At 43.7% G+C, this 22,250-nt stretch overlaps 1 protein-coding gene across 8 annotated transcripts in view; it reads left to right on the forward strand.

The window, feature by feature from the left end:
- The window catches only part of rgs3a (regulator of G protein signaling 3a), a 385,868-nt gene that overhangs the window by 254,524 nt on the left and 109,094 nt on the right, over nt 1–22,250 (forward strand). For all 8 annotated transcript variants that reach the window (XM_072240592.1, XM_072240593.1, XM_072240595.1 and 5 more), the window contains 2 exons: nt 3,045–3,085; nt 10,075–10,206. In XM_072240592.1, the coding sequence (XP_072096693.1) occupies nt 3,045–3,085; nt 10,075–10,206 (173 nt within the window). The remainder of the gene's footprint in view (nt 1–3,044; nt 3,086–10,074; nt 10,207–22,250) is intronic.

Below are 22,250 nucleotides of genomic sequence, written 5' to 3' on the forward strand. Positions count from 1 at the left end.
GTTAGGTGAGTGGGCAAATTCATGGCAGATGCAATTTAATGTGGATAAATGTGAGGTTATCCACTTTGGTGGCAAAAACAGGAAAACAGATTATTATCTGAATGGTGGCCGATTAGGAAAAGGGGAGGTGCAATGAGACCTGGGTGTCATTATACACCAGTCATTGAAAGTGGGCATGCAGGTACAGCAGGTGGTGAAAAAGGTGAATGGTATGCTGGCATTCGTAGCAAGAGGATTCGAGTACAGGAGCAGGGAGGTACTACTGCAGTTGTACAAGGCTTTGGTGAGACCACACCTGGAGTATTGTGTGCAGTTTTAGTCCCCTAATCTGAGGAAAGACATTCTTGCCATAGAGGGAGTACAAAGAAGGTTCACCAGATTGATTCCTGGGATGGCAGGACTTTCGTATGATGAAAGACTGGATCGACTAGGCTTATACTCGCTGGAATTTAGAAGATTGAGGGGGGATCTTATTGAAATGTATAAAATCCTAAAGGGATTGGACAGGCTAGATGCAGGAAGATTGTTCTCGATGTTGGGGAAGTCCAGAATGAGGGGTCACAGTTTGAGGATAAAGGGGAAGCCTTTTAGGACCGAGATTAGGAAAAACTTCTTCACACAGAGAGTGGTGAATCTGTGGAATTCTCTGCCACAGGAAACAGTTGAAGCCAGTTCATTGGCTATATTTAAGAGGGAGTTAGAAATGGCCCTTGTGGCTAAAGGGATCAGTGGGTATAGGGGGGAAGGCTGGTACAGGGTTCTGAGTTGGATGATCAGCCATGATCATACTGAATGGCGGTGCAGGCTCGAAGGGCCCAATGGCCTACTCCTGCACCTATTTTCTATGTTTCTATGTCAAATACCAGCATGTTGTTGTAGATTTACATACCAGGAAACAGAACACTTATAAATGTTGGTTTACAGAACGTGACTGAGCCATCACGTCCCAACAATTTTCTAGATGGAGTCAGAGAACATTACAGCAAAGTAACAGGCCCTTTGGCTCATCTATTTATTCTGCCTGCTCCCATTGACCTGCACCTGGACCATAGCCCTCCATACCTCTCCTATCCATGTACTACGCAAACTTCTCTTCAATGTAGAAATTAAACCCGCATCCACCGACAGCTCACTCCACACTCTCACCATCCTCTGAGTGAAGAGGTTCCCCTTAAATATTTCTCCTTTCAACCTTAACCCATGACCTCTGGTTCTAGTCTACCCAACCTCAGAGGAAAAAGCCTACTTGCATTTAACCTGCCTATGCCCCTCACAAAATCCACAGCCCTATCAGACCTGCCTTCATTCTCCTGCACTCCATCTATTCAAGCTTTTCTTAGGGCTCAGCCCCTCACCTCCTGACCCAGGTTCAGTTGGAGCATCTCCTGAACAGAGGGAGATAATGGAGATTTTGATGGTCAGTTCTCAGTATTATTTGTTCACTTTTTTTTATTTACTTATATTTATTTGCACTTTTTGTCTTCTTTTGCACATAGGTTGTTTGTCTTTGTTTGTGTAAGAAAGGGCCCAGATCCCATCCTAATCATCGGAACTGCCAGCTGGAGTGTTGAAGCAGTGCCTTCTCACATTCAAACTTCAGATTCCACAACCTATAGACTCCATTTCGAGGACTCTTTACCACTCATGATCTCAGTATTATTTATTTTTATTTGTACAGATTATCTTCTTTTGCACACTGGTTGTCTGTCAGTCTTTATCTGTGTATAGTTTTTCATAAATTCTATATTCTTTATACTTTAAATGCCTGCAAGAAAATAAATTTGAAGGTAGTATATAGTGATGTGTTCTGTACGTATTTAATAATGAATTTATTTTGACTTTGACAGGGACACTAGTTTATCAGTGTTGAAATCCAGGACCACTACAGGATGTTCTGAAAATAATTTGGAGACTGATCGCAGAGTCTTTGGAAACTTTGCAAGCTGGGTTTTCATAGGCTAGGAGCAAAAGCAATTTGTCCGTTAAAACTTAGAGTGGGGTCAAAATCTCTTTGAACATTTGGAGAAATTTTGAGATCTGTTTTTGGTGGAGAGATTTGATGGTGTGCCTTGGTGATGTCAGTGTGGATCAAACAGTGTTGCAAAGGTAGTTTCATTAACATAGTGTGGAATGATGTAAAAAGTTCCATATATTACTGAAGGTGAATCAGAAGCAGGTTTAATATTACTGACATGGTGTGTTGTAAAATGTGTTCTTTTATGGCAGCATTCCAGTGTATTACAGAAAATAAAATTATAATTTATAATAAGAAATAAAAAAATAAGTAAGGCAAAAAAAGAGGGAAATGGTGAGGTAGTGTATGTAGGTTCATGAACCGATCATAAATTTGATGACAGAGGGGAAGAAGCTGTTCTTGAATTGTTGAGTGTGTGTACCTCCTCCTTGATGGTAGCAATGAGAAGAGGGCACGTCCTGGGTGGTGAGTGCCCTTAATGATGGATGTTGCCTTTGCAAGGCATCCTCAATGGTGGTGTAATGATAGAGGTGACTGCGTTTACAGCCCTCTGCAGTTTTTTCCAGCACTTTCCACTGGCTAGAGACAGTCCTAAAATGTTAATGCTGTGTGTTTCTCAGTAACGTTAACATTTCTGCTTTAGCAGGAATAAGAATGTAGGTTCCTAATTTAAAAATCCACCATCAAATTAGTGGAAAAAGAGAGCCAGAACTATGTGTAGTGTTCATGGGTTTGTTCATTGTCCATTCAGAAATCTGATCGTGGTCAAGCTAGCGGACAAATTATGTTATTTAAACTAATTTTCGTTATTTCATTCAATTGGCCTTTTTTGACTTTATTTGGTCTTGTTTCCTCAATGGTGGTGTAGTGATAGAGGTGACTGAGTTTACAAACCTCTGCAGCTTTTTCCAGTGCTCTCCACTGCCATGGGCTTAGTCATCACTGAACTGGATGGTGTTTTCGGGTGAACAGAGAAGGCGCCTCTCTGTTCACACCACTTGTATTTTTAGAAGCCTGCATGAAGCTTGCTAAGTGTGAAATATCAAACAATTACACCTTGTTTTCACAGGTCCGCCTGAGGGTCTCCAGTTTTACATCACGTATGTTGAGGTAGGTTCTTGAAATCTTTTAATGTTAAAGCCTTTAATATTTTATTCTACAAGATTGTTTTTAAAATATATTTTAATATCGGTTTTACATCACATATGTTGAGGTAGGTTCTTGAAATCTTTTAATATTAAAACCTTTAATATTTTATTTTACAAGATTGTTTTTATAATATATTTTAATACCCACTTTAATAGGCATGTACCAGAAAAGCTTCTCCAGGCAACTTAAGTTCATAGAATCACAGTGTGATACTGCACGTAAATGGTACTTTGGGCCATTTTATACATGCTAACCCAGATGCCCATCGACATTAGTCCCATTCACACTCATTTGGCCCATTTCCCTCTAAACCTTCCCTGTCCATGAACCCACTGTTCACAGAATGATGCCAGGAATGAAGGGGTTAACACATGAGCAGCATTTGATAGCTCTGGACCTGCACTTGCTGGAGTTTAGAAGAATGAGGGAGTTCTCATTGAAACCCATCATATATTGAAAGACCTAGATGGAGTGGATGTGGAGAGGATGTTTCCATAGTGGGGGAGTCTAGGATCAGAGGGCACAGCCCCAGAATAGAGAGACATCCACTTAGAACAGAGATGAGGAGCAAATCCTTTAACCAGAGGGTGGTGAATCTGTGGCATTCATTGCCACAGCCAGCTATGGAGGCCAAGTCACTAGATACATTTAAAGTGTGAATGTGATCTCAGTGACTTTGACTGTGGAATTCGTGCCAGACCGGGTGGTTTGAGTATCTCAGAAACTACTGATCTTCTGGGATTTTCATGCACAACAGTCTCTAGGGATTACATTACAGAGAACGGTATGACAAACAAAAATATATCAAGTAAGCAACAGATCTGTGGGTGAGAACAACTTGTTAATGAGAGAGGAAGAGGAGACCGGTCAGACTGTCTCAAGCGACAGGAAGGCAGCAGTAACCCAAAAGCTACACGTTACAACAGTGGTCTGAACACACAACATGTTGAACCTTGAATTGGACGGGCTACAGCCCATGAATGTACACTCTGTGGCACTTTATTAGGTACAGGAGGTAGTGCCACACAGACATTGAAGAATCAAGTTTGTTATCACCGATGTGTGTCGTGAAATTTGTTAACTTAGCAGCAGCAGTTCAATGCAATACATAATACAGAGGGAAAAAAAGACAAAATAAAATAATAATAATAGAAATAAATAAAATAAATAAATAAATTACAGTATACATATATTGAATAGATTAAAAATCGTGCAAAAAGCAGAAATACTATATTTTCTAAAAAATGAGGTAGTGTGTAAGGGTTCAATGTCCATCTAGGAATTGGATGGCAGAGGGGAAGAAGCTGCTCCTGAATCGCTGAGTGTGTGCCTTCAGGCTTCTGTATCTCCTACCTGTTGGTAACAGTGAGAAAAGGGCATGCCCTGGGTGCTGGAGGTCCTTAATAATGGACGCTGCCTGTCTGAGACACTGCTCCCTGAAGATGTCCTGGGTACTTTGTAGGCTCGTACCCAAGTTGGAGCTGACTAGATTTACAACCTTCTGCAGCTTCTTTCGGTCCTGTGCAGTAGCCCCTCCATACCAGACAGTGATGCAGCCTGTCAAAATGCTCTCCATGGTACATCTATAGAAGTTTTTGAGTGTATTTGTTGTCATGCCAAATCACTTCAAACTCCTAATAAAGTATAGCCACTGTCTTGCCTTCTTTATAACTACATCAATATGTTGGGACCAGGTTGGATCCTCAGAGATCTTGACACCCAGGAACTTGAAACTGCTCACTCTCTCCACTTCTGATCCCTCTATGGGAACTGGTATCTGGTAAAACATGGTTGAATGGGTGAACCTAAGCATGATTTGGTCCTGGTGTAACAGCTGGGGTTCAAATGAAGGTTGTGGTTAAATGATATGTTTCTGAAATTTCAAAGCAACACACACAAAATGCTGGAGAGACTCAGCAGACGAGGCAACATCTATAGAAAAGAATAAGCAGTTAATATTTCAGGCTGAAACCCTTCATCAAAGTTCAAAGTGAATTTATTATCTAAGAACATATATGTCACCATATGCTACCTCGAGATTGGTATTAAGACTATGAGACCGAGGAGCATCGAGTCTGCTCAGCATTCAATTCAATTCAAGTTTAACTGTCATTCAACCACACATGTATGCCCATGAATGCAGCCGATCAAAAGAGCTTTACTCCAGGGCCAAGGTGTAAAACACTGTACCAGCAGTCACACACAGCACAGAACACACATAGTACATATGAAGCAGCAAACTTATGTAAAATATAGCCACACAGAAAAGAAGTCTAGATCCTGAGTCCATCAATGTGACAGAAATCTGCCATCGACCATAATACAACTTGTCTTCTGCCGAGCGAACACTAGGGGGCAGCATGAGTCCCGCCTGAACACCGCCCACACTGACCCCGTGGAGCACACTGGCTCCATTCCATCATGGCCGAACTACTATTCCTTTGACCCCCATTCTCTGGCTTTCTCCCATAGCCTTTGACACCCTGATTAATCAGGAACTTATCAACATCCACTTTAAGTATACCCAATGACTTGGCCTTCACAGCCATCTGTAGCAACAAGTTCTACAGATTCATCACCCTATGGCTAAAGAAATTCCTTCTTCTCTCACTTCTAATTTTCTTGCAGGCATTTACAGAGAAATAAAGAAATACAATAGAATTAATGAAAAATCATAGATAAACTAAGACTGACAAATATCCAATGACCAAAAACAACCAAAAAGAAGACAAATTGTGCAACTAGATAAATAGGTAGATCTATCTATCAAACCTACATACTTTAATAATAAATTTACATTGACTTTACTGAGCCACAGTCACATTCAATTTTCCAATTCTCCCTTGTATGCAAGAAACTTTCACCAGCAATCATTCAGCAATCCTCCAACAATCCACCAGCAATCATTCAGCAATCCTCCAACAATCCACCTGCAATCATTCAGCAATCCTCCAGCAATCCTCCAGCAATCCTCCAGCAATCCTCCAGCAATCCTCCAGCAATCCTCCAGCAATCCTCCAGCAATCCTCCAGCAATCCTCCAGCAATCCTCCAGCAATCCACCAGCAATCCACCAGCAATCCACCAGCAATCCTCCAACAATCCACCAGCAATCCACCAGCAATCCACCAGCAATCCACCAGCAATCAACCAGCAATCAACCAGCAATCCTCCAGCAATCCTCCAGCAATCATTCAGCAATCATTCAGCAATCCTCCAGCAATCCACCAGCAATCCACCAGCAATCCACCAGCAATCCACCAGCAATCCACCAGCAATCCACCAGCAATCCTCCAGCAATCCTCCAGCAATCCTCCAGCAATCCACCAGCAATCATTCAGCAATTCTCCAACAATCCACCAGCAATCCTCCAACAATCCACCAGCAATCCACCAGCAATCATAGAAAACCTACAGCACAATACAGGCCCTTCAGCTCACAAAGCTGTGCCGAACATGCCCTTACCTGAGAAATTGCTTGGGGTTACCCATAGCCCTCTATTTTTCTAAGCTCCATATACCTGTCCAGGAATCTCTTAAAAGACCCTATCATATCCACTTCCACCACCGTCGCCGACAGCCCATTCCACGCACTCACCACTCTCTGCATAACCTGATACTCGTGTTAGCCATTTCAGCCCGGGGAAAAAGCCTCTGACTATCCACGCGATCAATGCCTCTCATCATTTTATACACCTCTGTCAGGTCACCTCTCATCCTCCATTGCTCCAAGGAGAAAAGGCCAAGTTCACTCAACCTATTCTCATAAGGCATGCTCCCCAATCCAGGCAACATCCTTGTAAATCTCCTCTGCATCCATTCTATGGTTTCCACATCCTTCCTGTAGTGAGGTGACCAAAACTGAGCACAGTTCTCCAAGTGGGGTCTGACCAATCCTCCAGCAATCCTTTGGCACTCACTCAGCAACCCTCCAGTGCATATATATCACCATATACAACCCTGCGATTCAGTTTCTTGTGAGCATTTACAGTAACTGCAATGAAACAGAACAGAATCAGTGAAAAAATACACACGACAAGACAGACAACCAACCAATGTGCAAACAACAACAAACAGTGCACATACGAAAGTGAAAAATAATAATAAATAAGCAATAAATATTGAGAACATGAGGTGATAAGTCCTTGGAAGTGAGTCCATAGGTTGTGGGAACATTTCAAACGTTGATTCAATTAACAAACTCCACAGGGTTAATAGGTTAATTTGTAACTTTAAGAGTTTTTTTTTGTTTTCATTTACAGGCTCTGGGAATAGTGCTGTTAATGATTGTGTGGCTGTTACTCCCCTAATTACCACGTTTAGATTTCCCGTCAGATACTTCTCACTGCTTTGTGAATGTTTAAAATTCCTACGTAGTGTGTAATCATTTATTAAAATACTCAATGTGCAGATTACAATTTAATTACTGAACTAAAATTACATCACTGTCACAATGTGCAGTTAATGATTCCATTTTCTGCAGAAGAGATTACAGATATTCAGTGGATTTGAATTTGCTTCCACCATGGTGAAAGAAATACAGTCAGTGGCCAGTTTATTAGGTACACCTGTACACCTGCTCGTTAATGCAAATATCTAATCAGCCAATCATGTGGCAGCAATGCAGAAAAGCATGCAGACATGGTCAAGAGGTTCAGTTGTTGTTCAGACCAAACATCAGAATGGGGAAGAAATGTGATCTACGTGACAATGACCGTGGAATGATTGTTGGTGCCAGGTGGGCTGGTTTGGGTATCTCAGAAATGGCTGATCGCCTGGGATTTTCCACCGTCTTTAGAGTTTACAGAGAATAGTGGGAAAATGCCCTGAGTGAGTTCAGATGAGAATGGCCAGACTGGTTTAAGCTGACAGGAAGCTGGCAGTAACTCAGACATGTTACAACAGTGGTGTGTATTGTAGCTTGAACATTGAGGTACGGCAGTAGGAGACTACGGACACAGGCAGGAGGCACCCAATGCAGTGGCCACTGAGTGGATACAATCATTTTATTTATTCAGACAATCGGTGCAGGGCAGGTCCATCTGACCCAATGAGCCAGGCCACATTGCAAACCATTGATTTAACCCACAAGTCAATTTACAATCACCAATTAACCTACTGACTGGTATATCTTTGGACTGTGGGAGGAAATCAGAGCACCCGGAGGAAACACACATGCTCCGCAGGAAGGACATACAAACTTCTTACAGATGGCATTGGAATTTATCTCTGAACTCAACACCCCAAGTTGTAATAGCTTTCTGCTAACTTCTACACTGCCATGACATCACGCATCAAGAACTTATCCCAAAACATAAATATCACTGTTTGTTTCTCCAGATTCCAGTCACTGTGTCTTCAGAATTATTTTGCCGACTGAGTTTTCATATCTTTAAATCATTGGTTTTGCTGAATTGTTGAGTGATATTGAGCTTCAGTTTTGAATGTGAACACTTTTAGTTACCACAGTTGGGAGTGTAGCTTAGATACAGTAGAACAGGGCTTCCCAACTGTTTTGATGCCATGGACCCCTACCATGAACCAAGGGGTCTATAGACCCCATTAGGAACCCATGCAGTAGAACCTGTTTCATTACAATTCCTTCCACCATGCCCACTGCTTCCTGGTGTCTGTGTAGAGGACTCCTATTCAGATTCAGTATAACTGTGCCAGTAATGAAGTCCACACTAATGTTAGTTACATTCCCAATTACAAATCTGCTTGATTCATCTGATACACAGCAGAGGAGCTGGTTGTTTGGCCACACTGCTGGTAATGTTTGGATAGGTAGAAGGATGGGAGGGTTGTGCTCTGTGTGCATTTTGATGGAGCCAGGCAGATTAATGGTATGGCACAGACTAGATGGGCTGAGGGGCCTGTTTCTATGCTGATGTCTTCTATGACTCTAAGCCTGTTGCACCTGGTGTTATCTCACTGTATCTGTACAAGCTTCCAGGACGGGACGACTCTACAACGGTTAGTCAGATCTGCCCAAGGCTTCACGGGCACCAGTCTACCCACCATCAAGGGCTTACAGTATATACAGAAAGGTGCCGAAAAAGAGCCAGTAACATCCTGAAGGATCCCACCCTCCCTGCTCACGGACTTTGTCTCACTCCCAACAGGGAGGAGGCTACATAGCACCAGACTCGAACACAGTTACTTTCCCCAAGCAGTAAGGCTGATCAACACCTCCATTGTCTAGAATAGAATAGAACTTTATTGTCATTGCTCAAGACAATGACAATAAAGTTCCAGTCCACTCAAAACAGATATTTACAATACGTGCTGTACGGCTTAATAACAAGAATTCCATATTTACATGCAACAGGTGACATTTGGCCCCAAGCATTTTGAGTAAGGGGTACCATGGACTAATATCGTTAAGCAAGGGATCCGTAGACCCCAGGTTGGGAACACCTGGTTTACAGGAGCCTTGGTGCCCTCTGTTTTTAGAGGTTTCAGCCCTTGGAAAAAGATATTGCCTGTCTACTCTATCTCTGCCTCTCATAATCTTGTAAATCTCTGTCAGGTCTCCCCTCAGCCTCCGGCGCTCCAGAGAAAACAACCCAAGTGTGTCCAACCTCTCATGATAGCCCATGCCCTCTAATCCAGGCAGTATCCTGGTAAACCTCTTCTGCACCCACTCTACAACATCGACATCCTTCCTCTAGTGCGGTGACCAGAACTGTACACAATACTCCAGACGTGGCCTCACTGGAGTTTTATAAATCTGCAGCATTACTTCCAATGAGATGGAAAACAAAAATGACTCAGAGGGTGGTAAATCTTTGGAATTTTTTTAAGCTGAAGAATTGTGGAAGTGTAAAAGGTTATGATATAATAACCGGTGAGGACTATTCTGCTATGGTGTAGCTTTTGATATGTTAAATTTCAGCCTTTTGACAGGATTTTTATACTCCTCTTGACCACTTTGTGTTTTTCATTTCAGAAATCACGGAGCAGTTTGAGTTTGGAAGCATACACAAAGGAACAAAAAAAGAGACTGTGTCGATGTATAATGGAAAACATCATCAAACAGAAGCAAGTTCAGTGTTCATCAGTAACTGAGACAATGAACCAGGTAAGAATCTTTCCTTGCTCGAGGGAGCTTGTTACCAATATCATTAGTTAATGGATTTAAAGTCCGTTTTCAGGTTAACTGGAAATTCTAAATTTGTATCTGGTGTGATCTTTATGTTCTGCTGATGGTTTGTAAGGAATGTGAACTGTAAGAAATGAAATGCAGCATTAACTGAGAGAGTAACACACACAACCTGCTGGAGGAACTCAGCAGGTAGGGCAGCGTCTATAGAAAGGAAAAAGCAGTCAATGTAACGAACTCGTAATGATGCATAGTATTCATTCATGATTGTGTAACTTTAATTACGCAATCTTCTTCTCCTTCTTAAGCCTATCACCACTACAGTTGCATTGACTGTTTGCAGTCCTATCCTGAGCCTGTCTTTCAGTCTTTAAAGATGTCTTTAAATCCTTCCTCTCCCAGGGATGAGGTCTTTGGAGCTTCTGTTGGCCTTTCTGTAGCTCTGTGTCTTTATGAGATGGGGTTGCTAGCTCCATGTCCAACCCTTCTCCTTTTGCAGCTTGGGACTGTCCATGGTGAAATTTAATTACCCAATGCCATACCAAAAACACATCTTCAAAAGTAACCTGCTTTCAAAACCCTTTTTCCCTGACTGGCACTGTGACAATTGTTTTTCTCTGTTTTTAATGGCTTTATTAAATGGTGCAAATCTGGTTGAAGTAGTGAAGTGTATGCATTGTTCAGGGTACTATAGTGAGGTGTTAATGTAACATCAATACCGAGCAGAGACTTGGATGAACTCAACATTGCATCATACCTCCAGCTAATTTCACAATCTGATTTATTATCACCCACTTAAATCACCTGAATTTTATTGTTTTGGAGCTGCAGGATAATGCAAGGACATAAAATTACTATAAATTATAAAACTAAACAGTGCAAAGGAAAAAGAAAGTGAGAGAGGTGGTGTTCATGGGTTCATGGACCATTCAGATCCTGGATGGCAGAGGGGAAGGAGCTGTTTCTGAATCATTGCGTGTGTGTCTTCGGGCTCCTGTATCTCCTCCTTGATGCCAATAATGAGAAGAGGGCATGTCTTGGGTGATGGGGGTCCCTCGTGATAGATGCTGCCTCTGTGAGGCATCACCTTTTTGAAGCTGTCCTCGATGGTGGGGAGCATTGTGTGTGTGAGTGTGTGAGAGAGTGTGTGTGTGTGTGTGAGTGTGTGAGAGAGTGTGTGTGTGTGTGAGTGTGTGAGAGAGAGTGTGTGTGTGTGTGAGTGTGTGAGAGAGTGTGTGTGAGTGTGTGTGTGAGTGTGAGAGAGTGTGTGTGTGAGTGTGTGAGAGAGTGTGTGTGTGTGTGTGTGAGTGAGTGAGTTTGTGTCAGTGTGTGTGAATGTGTGAGTGTGTGTGTGTGTGTGTGTGTGTGTGAGTGAGTGAGTTTGTGTCAGTGTGTGTGTGTGTGAATGTGTGTGTGTGTGTGTGTGTGTGTGTGTGAAGAAGCCAGCTGAGTCTACAGCCCTCTGCATCCTCTAGGAGCAGAATTAGGCCATTCAGCCCATCGAATCTGCTTCACTATTTCCTCATGTACATCTGTAGATATTTGCTAGGGCTTTTGGTGACATGATGTGTGCAATGAAAGTAATAACTGGCTAATGACAGAGAAAAGTAAAGATCAGAGATCTTGCCCCTTCCTTCTCAGTCTCGGCATGAAACATCGACTGTTCATTCTTTTCCATTGGTGCTGCCTGACCTGCTGAGTTCTTCCAACATTTTGCGTGAGTTGCATAAAGAATGGAAAATGTTACTGGAGAATTAGGGTTCTTTTATCATGCACCTCTGGACAGCTTGGGATGTCAAAGGCATTATATAAATGCAGGTGTTTGTTGCTTGCTGTGGGTTTTCTTCCTTGTGATCTGGGTTTGTCTTCAGTCCAGCCACTGAACTGAGAATTGATCTCTCTCTGTTAAATATCGTTAGACCCCATAAACACATGTGAACTTGTGTAATTTTCTCCTCAATACTGCGATTTAAATTCAAGTTGAAGTTAATTGCCATTCAATCATAGGCACACACGCAGCTAACCAAAACATCTCTCCTCAGGGACCAAGGTACAAATCACATACAGCACATAAAACAATATTACTGGATAATATAAGCATTCTGTAGATGTGCAAGTTGACATAAGTACATACAGTAAATATGCAACAAAATCATGCTCCTGGCACTGTCATAAATTAATGTGTCTGAGTGGTATCAGGGTGTTCGGAGTCTCACGGCCTGGGGAAAGGTAGAAGCTGTTACTCAGCTTAGCAGTCATGTGTGGCAGTACCTTCTGCCTGATGGTAGGAGTTCGAAGAGATTGTGGGACAATGGGAGGAGTCTTTGACTACGCTGAGGGCTCTGGTATGTGTCCTGGAGGGCAGGGTGGTGGAGAGAGACCCTGATAATTCTCTCACAATCCATTGCAGAGTATTCCAGTCAGGTGCCTTGCAATTCCCATGCAAGATGGTGATACAACTGGTCAGGACAACTCTTGATGGTGCTCTCATAGAATGTGGTTAGAATAGGGGAGGAGAGCCTCACTCGCATCAATCTCCTCAGGAAGCGTTACTGAGGAAAATCAGGGTGGGGATGAGGGAGCAATCTCTCTACAGTGTGGCCAACACGAAATAACATAAAATCAGAGTTAAGAACATTAAAGTACAATGTGGCATCATTACAACGTTTGGTAAGAGCTTAAGGAAGAGAAAGACAGGGGAACTCATGTTTAAATAAAAGATACAGTCTTAGAACACTACGACACAGAAACAGTCCTTTTGGCCCATCTAGTCTATGCCAAACCATTAATCTGCCTAATCCCATTGATTCTGTAATCCATTGATCGTAGCTCTCCATACCCCTACCATCAATGTACCTATCCAAACTTCTCTTACATGTTGCAATCAATGACCTCTGGCACTTGTTCCACACTCGCACGACCCTCTGAGTGAAGGAGTTCCGCCTAATGTTCCTCTTAAGCATTTCCCCTTTCACCTTTAACCCATGACCTCTAGTTGTAGCCCCATCCAACCTCAGTGTAAAAAGCCTGCTTGCATTTACCCTATCTATACCCCTCATAATTTTGTATTCCTCTACCAAATCTCCCCTCATTCTCATATTCTATGGAATAAAGTCCTAATCTATTCAACCTTTCCTTATAACTTAAGTCCCAGCAATATCCTTGTAAATTTTCACTGTACTGTACTCTTTCCATCTTACTTACATCATTCCTGCAGGTAGGTGACCAAAACTGCACACGATACTCTTAATTAGGCCTCACCAGTGTCTTATACAACTTCAACATAACATCCCTTCTCCTGTACTCAATACTTTGACTTGTGAAGGCCAAAGTGCCAAAAGCTTTCTTTACGATCCTACCTACCTGCGATGCCACTTTCAAGGAAATATGGACCTTTATTCCCAGATCCCTCTGTTCTACCACACTCCTCAGTGCCCTATCACTACCACACTCCTCAGTGCCCTATCACTACCACACTCCTCAGTGCCCTATCACTACCACACTCCTCAGTGCCCTGTCACTACCACACTCCTCAGTGCCCTATCACTACCACACTCCTCAGTGCCCTATCACTACCACACTCCTCAGTGCCCTATCACTACCACACTCCTCAGTGCCCTATCACTACCACACTCCTCAGTGCCCTATCACTACCACACTCCTCAGTGCCCTGCTGTTCACCGTGTAAGACCCACGCCAGCTGCTCCTCCCAAAGTGCAACACCTCACACTTGTTCGCATTAAGTTCCATCTGCCATTTTCAGCCCATTTTTCCAGTTGGTCCAGGTCCCACTGCAGGCTCTGATCATCTCCCTCACTATCCACGACACCTCCAATCTAGGTGTCATCCGCAAATTTGCTGATCCAGATAACCACATTATCACCCAGATTGTTGATACAGATGACAGACAACAATGGACCCAGCTCCGATCCCTGCGGCACTCCACTAGTCACAGGTAAAACCTGCAGAGGATGATATGGCCCCATGGGGACAAAAATAGCTGATGTTGCAAATGAAGGTAAAGAGTATCCAGTTTGACTCCTATAGCAGAGCCAACCTTTCTAATCAGTTTATTAAGCCTGTTGGCATCATCTATGTTGATGTCATTGCCCCAGCACACCACCAGATGTGAATGAGAGGCCTGCATACTCCAAAGGACCTCAGTCTCCTCAGAAAGTAGAGGTGACTCTGGCCCTTCTTGTACACAGCCTCTGTGTTGGTGCTCCACTCAAGTCTGTTATCCAGGTGCACCCCCAGGTACTTGTAGGTCCTCACCACATCCACATCCTCACCATCAATAATAGCAAGGAGCAGTGCAGACTTAGTTTTCGTGAAGTCCATCACCATTTTCTTTGTCTTACTAATGTTGCGCTACAGATGAATCCGCTTACGTCATTTGACAAAGTCCTCCATCAGGGCTCTGTATTCATCCTCCCACCCTCCCTTTATAAACACAACTATTGCTGAGCCTTCAGAGAATTTCTGCAGATGACAAGGATCCTTTTATTCCTACTCGCTGCCTCCTACCAATCAGCCAATGCTCTAACCACGTTAGTAACTTTCCTGTAACACCATGGGCTCTTAACTTGGTAAGCACCCTCATGTGTGGCACCTTGTCAAAGGCCTTCTGAAAGTCCAAATATACAACATCCACTGCATCCCCTTTATCTATTCTACTTGTAATCTCCTCAAAGAATTCCAACAGGTTCATCAGGCAGGATTTTCCTTGAAGGAAACCATGCTGACTTTGTCCTATCTTGTCCCGTGTCACCAAATACTCCATCACCTCATCCTTAACAATTGACTCTAACATCTTCCCAACCACTGAGGTCAGGCTGACTGGTCTGTAATTTCCTTTCTGCTACCTTCTGCTTTTCTTAAAGAGTGGAGTGACATTTGCAATTTTCCAGTCCTCTGGCACTATGCCAGAGTCCAATGATTTTTGAAAGATTATTTCTAATGCCTCCACAGTCTCTACCACCACCTCTTTCAGAACCCTAGGGTGCAGTTTATCTGGTCCGGGTGACTAATATACCTTTAGGCCTTTTAGCTTTTTGAGCACCTTCTTTCTTGTAATAGTAATGCACCCACTTCTCTTCCTTCACACACTACAACGTCAGGTACACTGCTAGCATCTTCCACAGTGAAGACTGATGCGAAATACTCATTTAGTTCATCAGTCATCTCCTTGTCCCCTGTTATTATTTCTCCTGCCTCATTTTCTAATGGTCCTATATCCACTCTCATTTCTCCTTTATTGTTAACATACTTGAAAAAACTTTTACTATCCACTTATTCGCTAGCTTGCTTTCATATTTCATCTTTTCCCTTCCAATGATTCTTTTAGTTGCTCTCTGTAGGTTTTTAAAAACTTCCCAATCCCCTATCTTCCCACTAATTTTTGCTTTGTTGTATGCCCTTTCTTTTGCTTTTACAATGGCTTTGACTTCCCTTGTCAGCCACGGTAGTACTATTTTACCATTTGAGTATTTTTGGAATACACATGTCCTGCACCTTCCTCATTTTTCCCAGAAACTCACACCATTGCTGCTCTGCTGTCATCCCTGCCAGCAGCTCCTTCCAATTTACTTTGGCAACTCCTCTCTCATACCACTGTAATTTCCCTTACTCCACTGAAATACTGCTACATCAGACTTTACTTTCTCCCCATCACATTTCAAGTTGAACTCAATCATATTGTGATCACTGGTTCCTAAGGGTTCTTTTACCTTAAGCTCCCTAATCGTCTCCGGTTCATTATATAACACTCAATCCAGTATAGCTGATCCCCTAGTAGGCTCAACAACTAACTGCTCTAAAATCCACCTCTTGGGCATTCAACAAACTCACTCTCTTGAGATCCATTACCAACCTGCTTTTTCTAATCGACCTGCATGTTGAAATCTCCCAATACAGAAGGAGACAAACTGTAAATACAACAAAAAATAATAAATAAGTAATAAATAATATTGAGAACATGAGTTGTAGAGTCCATGAAAGTGAGTCGATACGTTGTGGAATCAGTTGAGTGTTGAGGTGAGTGTTATCCCTGCTGGTTCAGGAGCCTGACGGCTGAGGGGTGATAACTGTTCCTGAACCTGGTGGTGTGGGACCTGAGGCTCATTATGGTGAGTGAAGTTCTCCCGGCTGGTTCAGGAGCCGGACGGTTGAGGGGTAATAACTGCTCCTGAACCTGAGGCAGCTCTTTAGGCTCCTGTACCTCCTTCCTGATGGCAGCTGCAAGACGAGTGCATGGCCTGGATGGTGCACGTCCTTGGCCATGAATGCTGCTTTCTTGTGCCTGCCCTCTGTGTATATGTTCCCAGTGGTGGGGGGGGGGGGGTGTTACCTGTGATGGACCGCTGTATCCACTACTTTTTGGAGGAGTTTCTATTCAAGGGCATTGGTGTTTCCATACCAGGTGGCGATGCAATCATCAAGATACTCTCCACTGTGCACCTTTAGAAGTTTGTCAGAGTTTTAGATGGCATGCCAACTCTGTGGAAACTTCTTTGTGATGGCAGTTATGTGCTGGACCCAGGGTGATAAAACCACCCATTTTTAATGACTTGCCACATTCTGCTTGGTATCTACTTTTGCAGCCACAGTAACCACCATCAATCAGTGTGAATCCAAATACTTTGCTGTACTTTTCGTTACTGTTGCATTATTCTCCTCAAAACGCATGTCAAAATCCTCAGGATGAACTCTAAGGAAAGAAAAAAGGCAGCATCGGACACTCAGCCAGAAGGGAAAAGAACAAAAGGAAGATCATTAATTTTCAAGCTTAGATGTTGCCACACACAGCTCCAATCTGCTAGTTAAATTTGCTGACGACACTACCCTGATTGGCCTAATCTCAAATAATAATGAGGCAGCCTGCAGAGAAGCAGTCATCACCCTGACACGGTGATGTCAAGAAACCAACCTCTCCCTCGGTGCCGCAAAAACAAAGGAGCTGGTTGTGGACTGCAGGAGGAATGGAGACGGGCTAACCCCTACTGACATCAATGGATCTGGGGTTGAGAGGGTAAACAGCTTTACCGAGCTGTTACACATCACCGAGGATCTCACATGGTCTGTTCATACCAGCTGTGTGGTGAAAAAGGCACAACAGTGCCCAATGGCTCCTGTACCCCCTGCCCGGTGGCTCCTGAACCCCTTGCCCGGTGGCTCCTGTACCCCTGCCCGGTGGGTCCCGTACCCCCTGCCCGATAGTTCCTGTACCTCTGCCCAGTGGGTCCTGTACCCCCTGCCCGGTGGGTCCTGTATCCCATGCTCGATGGGTCCTGTACCCCCTGCCCAATGGGTCATGTTTCCCTGCCCGATGGCTCCTGTACTCCCTGCCCGATGGCTCCTGTACCCCCTGCCCAGTGGGTCCTGTTTCCCCGCCCGATGGGTCCTGTACCCACTGCCCGTTGGGTCCTGTACCCACTGCCTGATGGCTCCTGTACCCCCTGCCCGGTGGGTCCTGTACCCCCTGCCTGGTGGGTCCTGTACCCCCTGCCTGGTGGGTCCTGTACCCCCTGCCCGGTGGCTCCTGTACCCCCTGCCCGGTGGCTCCTGTATCCCATGCTCGATAGGTCCTGTACCCAATGCTCGATGGGTCCTGTACCCCCTGTCCGATGGATCCTGTACCCCATGCTCGATGGCTCCTGTTTCCCTGCCCGATGGGTCCTGTACCCCCTGCCTGATGGATCCTGTACCCCATGCTCGATGGCTCCTGTACCCCTGCCCGGTGGGTCCTGTACCCCCTGCCCAATGGGTCCTGTACTCCATGCCCGATGAGTCCTGTACCCCATGCCCGATGGCTCCTGTACCCCCTGCCCAGTGGGTCCTGTTTCCCCACCCGATGGGTCCTGTACCCCCTGCCCGATGGGTCCTGTACCCCCTACCTGATGGCCCTGACAGTTGCTCAATGCTCATTCATCAGAATTTTTGTCTTTATTCATGTTACCTACCAGATTATGTTTGCAGCAGGAATGCTGTGAATTTAAGATAAAGATCTCTAATTGAAAAAAAGATTAAATCATTCCGAATCATTTCAGTGCTGAGTTCAGAGAATGATTATTACACAGGAAGACTTGTCTGTGTCTGCATCAGATCTGTACCACGGCAACTTCCTAATTCTAATGAAAACACCTACACACCTGTGCCTTCTCTGCATCCTCATAAATCTTTATCTCATGGATCAAACGTCAACCTTATTCTCCAGATACATTTCCATGGATTGGGAATTTGCTGTGGTGTGTTGGTTAGGGTGGACATGCAACAAAAAACATCAACATTCAACAATTGGGAAGAATAAAGAATTGTATAAAAATAAAGTTAGACTTAAAGTACAAATGTGAAATAAAATATGCATAAATGCATAAATACATAAATCCCAGCATGTAAACAGCATTATAAACAGTGGTTTAAAGTGTCACAGTGCAGTGATGGGGTTTTAGATGGAGGGGGTGTTTGGGAGCTAACTAGAATGATTGATCAGATTAACTGCCTGGAGAAAGAAACTTTTAAAATGGTGTGAAGTTCTTGTTTTACTGGACCTATAGTGTTTTCCACAAGGGAGCTCTTGGAAAAGGCAGTTTCTTTCCTGCCTGCTTCTTTGTGCTGGACACATACAGTGATAGTAATCTGCAGCCAATGACCTCTGATGAATTGCACCAGTATGTTCTCGGAAAGATGTACCGTACCACCTGCCACACCTGACATAAGGTACACTCCCCGTGTAGGCAGAGGGATTTTGTATACATATTCATTATTTCCTGCACAGACATGCTGGAGTGAAGGGCCACTGTTCAACGTACAATAACCACATCCACTGTCATCACCTTAACACTCAAAGTTCAAAGTCCAAAGTAAATTTAATGTCAAAGTACATGTATACAGTATATCACCATGAGGTTCATTTTCCTGGCGGGTAATCAATGAATATCTGCACACAAGACAGACAAACAACCAGTGTACAAAAGACAACAAACTGTGGAAATATAAAAAGAAATAATAATAATAAATAAGCAATAAATATCAAGAACACGAGATGAAGTGTCCTTGAAAGTGAATCCAGCGGTTTTGGGAACAGTTCAGTGTTAAGGTGAGCAAAGTTATCCCCTCTGGTTCACGAGTTTGATAGTTGAGAGGTAATAACTGTTTCTGAACCTGTTAATGTGAGTCGTGAGGCTCCTGGACCTTCTTCCTGATGGCAGTGGTGAGAAGAGAGCATGTTCAGGCATGTCCAGGCTGGTGGGGTCCGGAATGATGAACGCTGCTTTCCTGCAACAGCACTCCTTGCCTCTGCCATGTAGAGAGCCAGAATTGTGCTGCGGCATTCATCAGAGCTTCCCAGACTACACAGAGCCTCAGATTCCAATTTATTTATGACATGTACATCAAAACATACAGTGAAATGTGTCGTTTGTGTTAACAACCAACACAACATATGGATATGCTGAGGGGAGCCCACAAGTATTACCATACATTCCAGCATCAACGTAGCATGCCCATGATGCTTGGCAGAACAACAGGGAACACAGCAGGCAAGCCCCATTCCACCCACCCTCACACGGACAGTCCTCCAAACCCAGGTCAGGAAAGGCCTTCGTGCCTCCAGTCTACGAGGCTTTGGCTATTGAGCATTGACTTCCAGACTTCTGCTCAGCCTTCTGGTTTCTACCTTTGGTATCAACCCTGAACTAGCCAATGACGGGACCCCGAACTCCAAGCATTAAGTCTGGGTATGCAGACTGTCTGACCCTCGTTCCCCCTGCTCATATCCCTCCACTCTTGCATCATCTGGAGCCATAGGAATGCTCACCGATCCTCACATTTTCAGTGTTCGCTTAAATGCAAAGCACACTTTTGTCTGTGATCTTTTCTGACACAAGAACACTGGGTCATCTGAGTGCTCCGTACATACGTGCACCATCCTGGTGTGCAGACACCTTCAGGCAGAGGGGAGAAGTTGCTTTTCTACCACTTAGCCCGTTTTCTATTTTTTAAACTGCCCAAGAGAATCAATTTTCCCTCCATTAGAGAGCTATTTCCAGCATCGGTTGCCCATGTGCTCTGAATCAAGTATATTTATTTTCAGAATCAGGTTTAATATCACTGGCATATGTTGTGAAATATTTGTTCTGTGGCAGCAGTACATTGCAATACGGTGCATACTCAAATATGTAAATTTCAATGTTAATATATATAAATTAAATTAAATAATTAGTGCAAAAAGAGCACAAAAACAGAAAAAAATAGTGAGGAAGTGTACATGGTTTTATTGTCCATTTAGAAATCTGAAGGAAGAGGGGAAAAAACTGTCCCTGAGACAATGAGTGTGTCTGTATTTCAGCCGTGATGGTAGCAATGAGAAGAGGGCATGTCCTGGGTGATGGGGGTCCGTAATGATGGACGCCGCCTTTTTGAGGCATCACCTTTTGAAGATGGCCTCGATGTCGGGAGGTTAATGCCCTTCGTGGAGCTGACTGAGTTTGCAACTTGCTTCAGCTGTTTCTGATCCTGTGCAGTGGCCCCTCCGCACCAGACAGTGATGTAACCAGCTAGAATGCTCTCCATGATCCACATGTAGAAATTTGAGAGAGTCTTTGGTAATATACCAATTCTCCTCAAAATCCTAATGAACATGAAAATATTGCCCTTAGGCATGAAGGCATTGCTGTTTTTTTCTGTACAGCCAGCTTTTCAATACATAGAACACTACAGCTCTTTAAAGACCCTTTGTCCTACAACGTTGTGCTAACCTTTTAACCCACACTAAGAACAATCTAACCCTTCCCTCCTACATAGTCCTCCATTTTCCTATCATACATGTACCTATCTCGGAGTTTCTTAAATGTCCTTAATATATCTACATCTACTACCACCCCAGCAATGTATTCAATGCACCCATGACTCTCTGTGTAAGAAGTCTACCTCTGACATCCTCCAAACACCTTCAAATTATGACCATCTATTAGCAATTTCAACCTTGGGTAAAAGTCTCTCGCTATCCACTTGATCTACAGTATACCTGTTATCTTCTTTCACACCACTATCAGGTCACCTCTCATCCTCCCTCACTCCGAGGGAAAAATCCATAGCTTGCTCAACCCGTCCTCATTAGACACCCTCTCTAATCCAGGCAGCACCCTGGTAAATCACCTCTGCACTCTCCCTAAAGCTTCCAATTTCCCCTGGGATCAATAAAGTATGACTATGACTATGACTTCCACATCCTTCCTATAATGAGGCGACCAGAACTGAACACAATACTCTATAGTATCACACATCAAAGTGGCTGGTGTTTGCATTTTTAAATACTCTGTAGTAAGTTTATTTTCACTTTCTAGTTTCTGTTTTGTAAGTTAACAGTTTAAATCTTTAATTTAACTTTGTAAGAATTGAAATATTTAGTTTTTGCATGTTTTCTGAAAAAAATATTGCTGTTGCTTTGTACAAGTCAGTAGCTCATTGTTGCTGAAAAGTCAGATGATCCTCTGCTAGCATTTCTGACACTTGGAGGTGTCTGAGATACGTGAAGAAGCGACAGGTCTAATTAAACATCTGTGTAATGTTTTAACATCCAACAGACTTCACCAAGTGCAGAAAGCTGATTCTCAGCTGAATCCCCAAGGTTAGTGTTTCTGTGGCTTTTCTGGTGAGCGAGACAACATGAACAATTCCATCATCTGTAAAAGGCAGGCAGGTACACATTCTCTCCCCGTGATCGGCTGGTCTCCTCAGCATGAGACACAGAAAGCTAGCAAGTACACATTCTCACCGAGATTGCTGCTGAGAGTGAGGGTACTGAGTGACAGTACAGAGGGTAATGGTTCTGAGAGCGACGGTACCGAGAGCGACGGTACCGAGAGTGACGGTCCTGAGAGTGACGGTCCTGAGAGTGACGGTCCTGAGAGTGACGGTTCTGAGAGTGACGGTACAGAGAGTGACGGTTCTGAGAGTGACAGTTCTGAGAGTGACGGTCCTGAGAGTGACGGTTCCGAGAGTGGTGGTACAGAGAGTGACAG

This window comes from Mobula birostris, chromosome 22, assembly GCF_030028105.1.
Source record: "Mobula birostris isolate sMobBir1 chromosome 22, sMobBir1.hap1, whole genome shotgun sequence".
Taxonomy (NCBI): Eukaryota; Metazoa; Chordata; class Chondrichthyes; order Myliobatiformes; family Myliobatidae; genus Mobula; species Mobula birostris.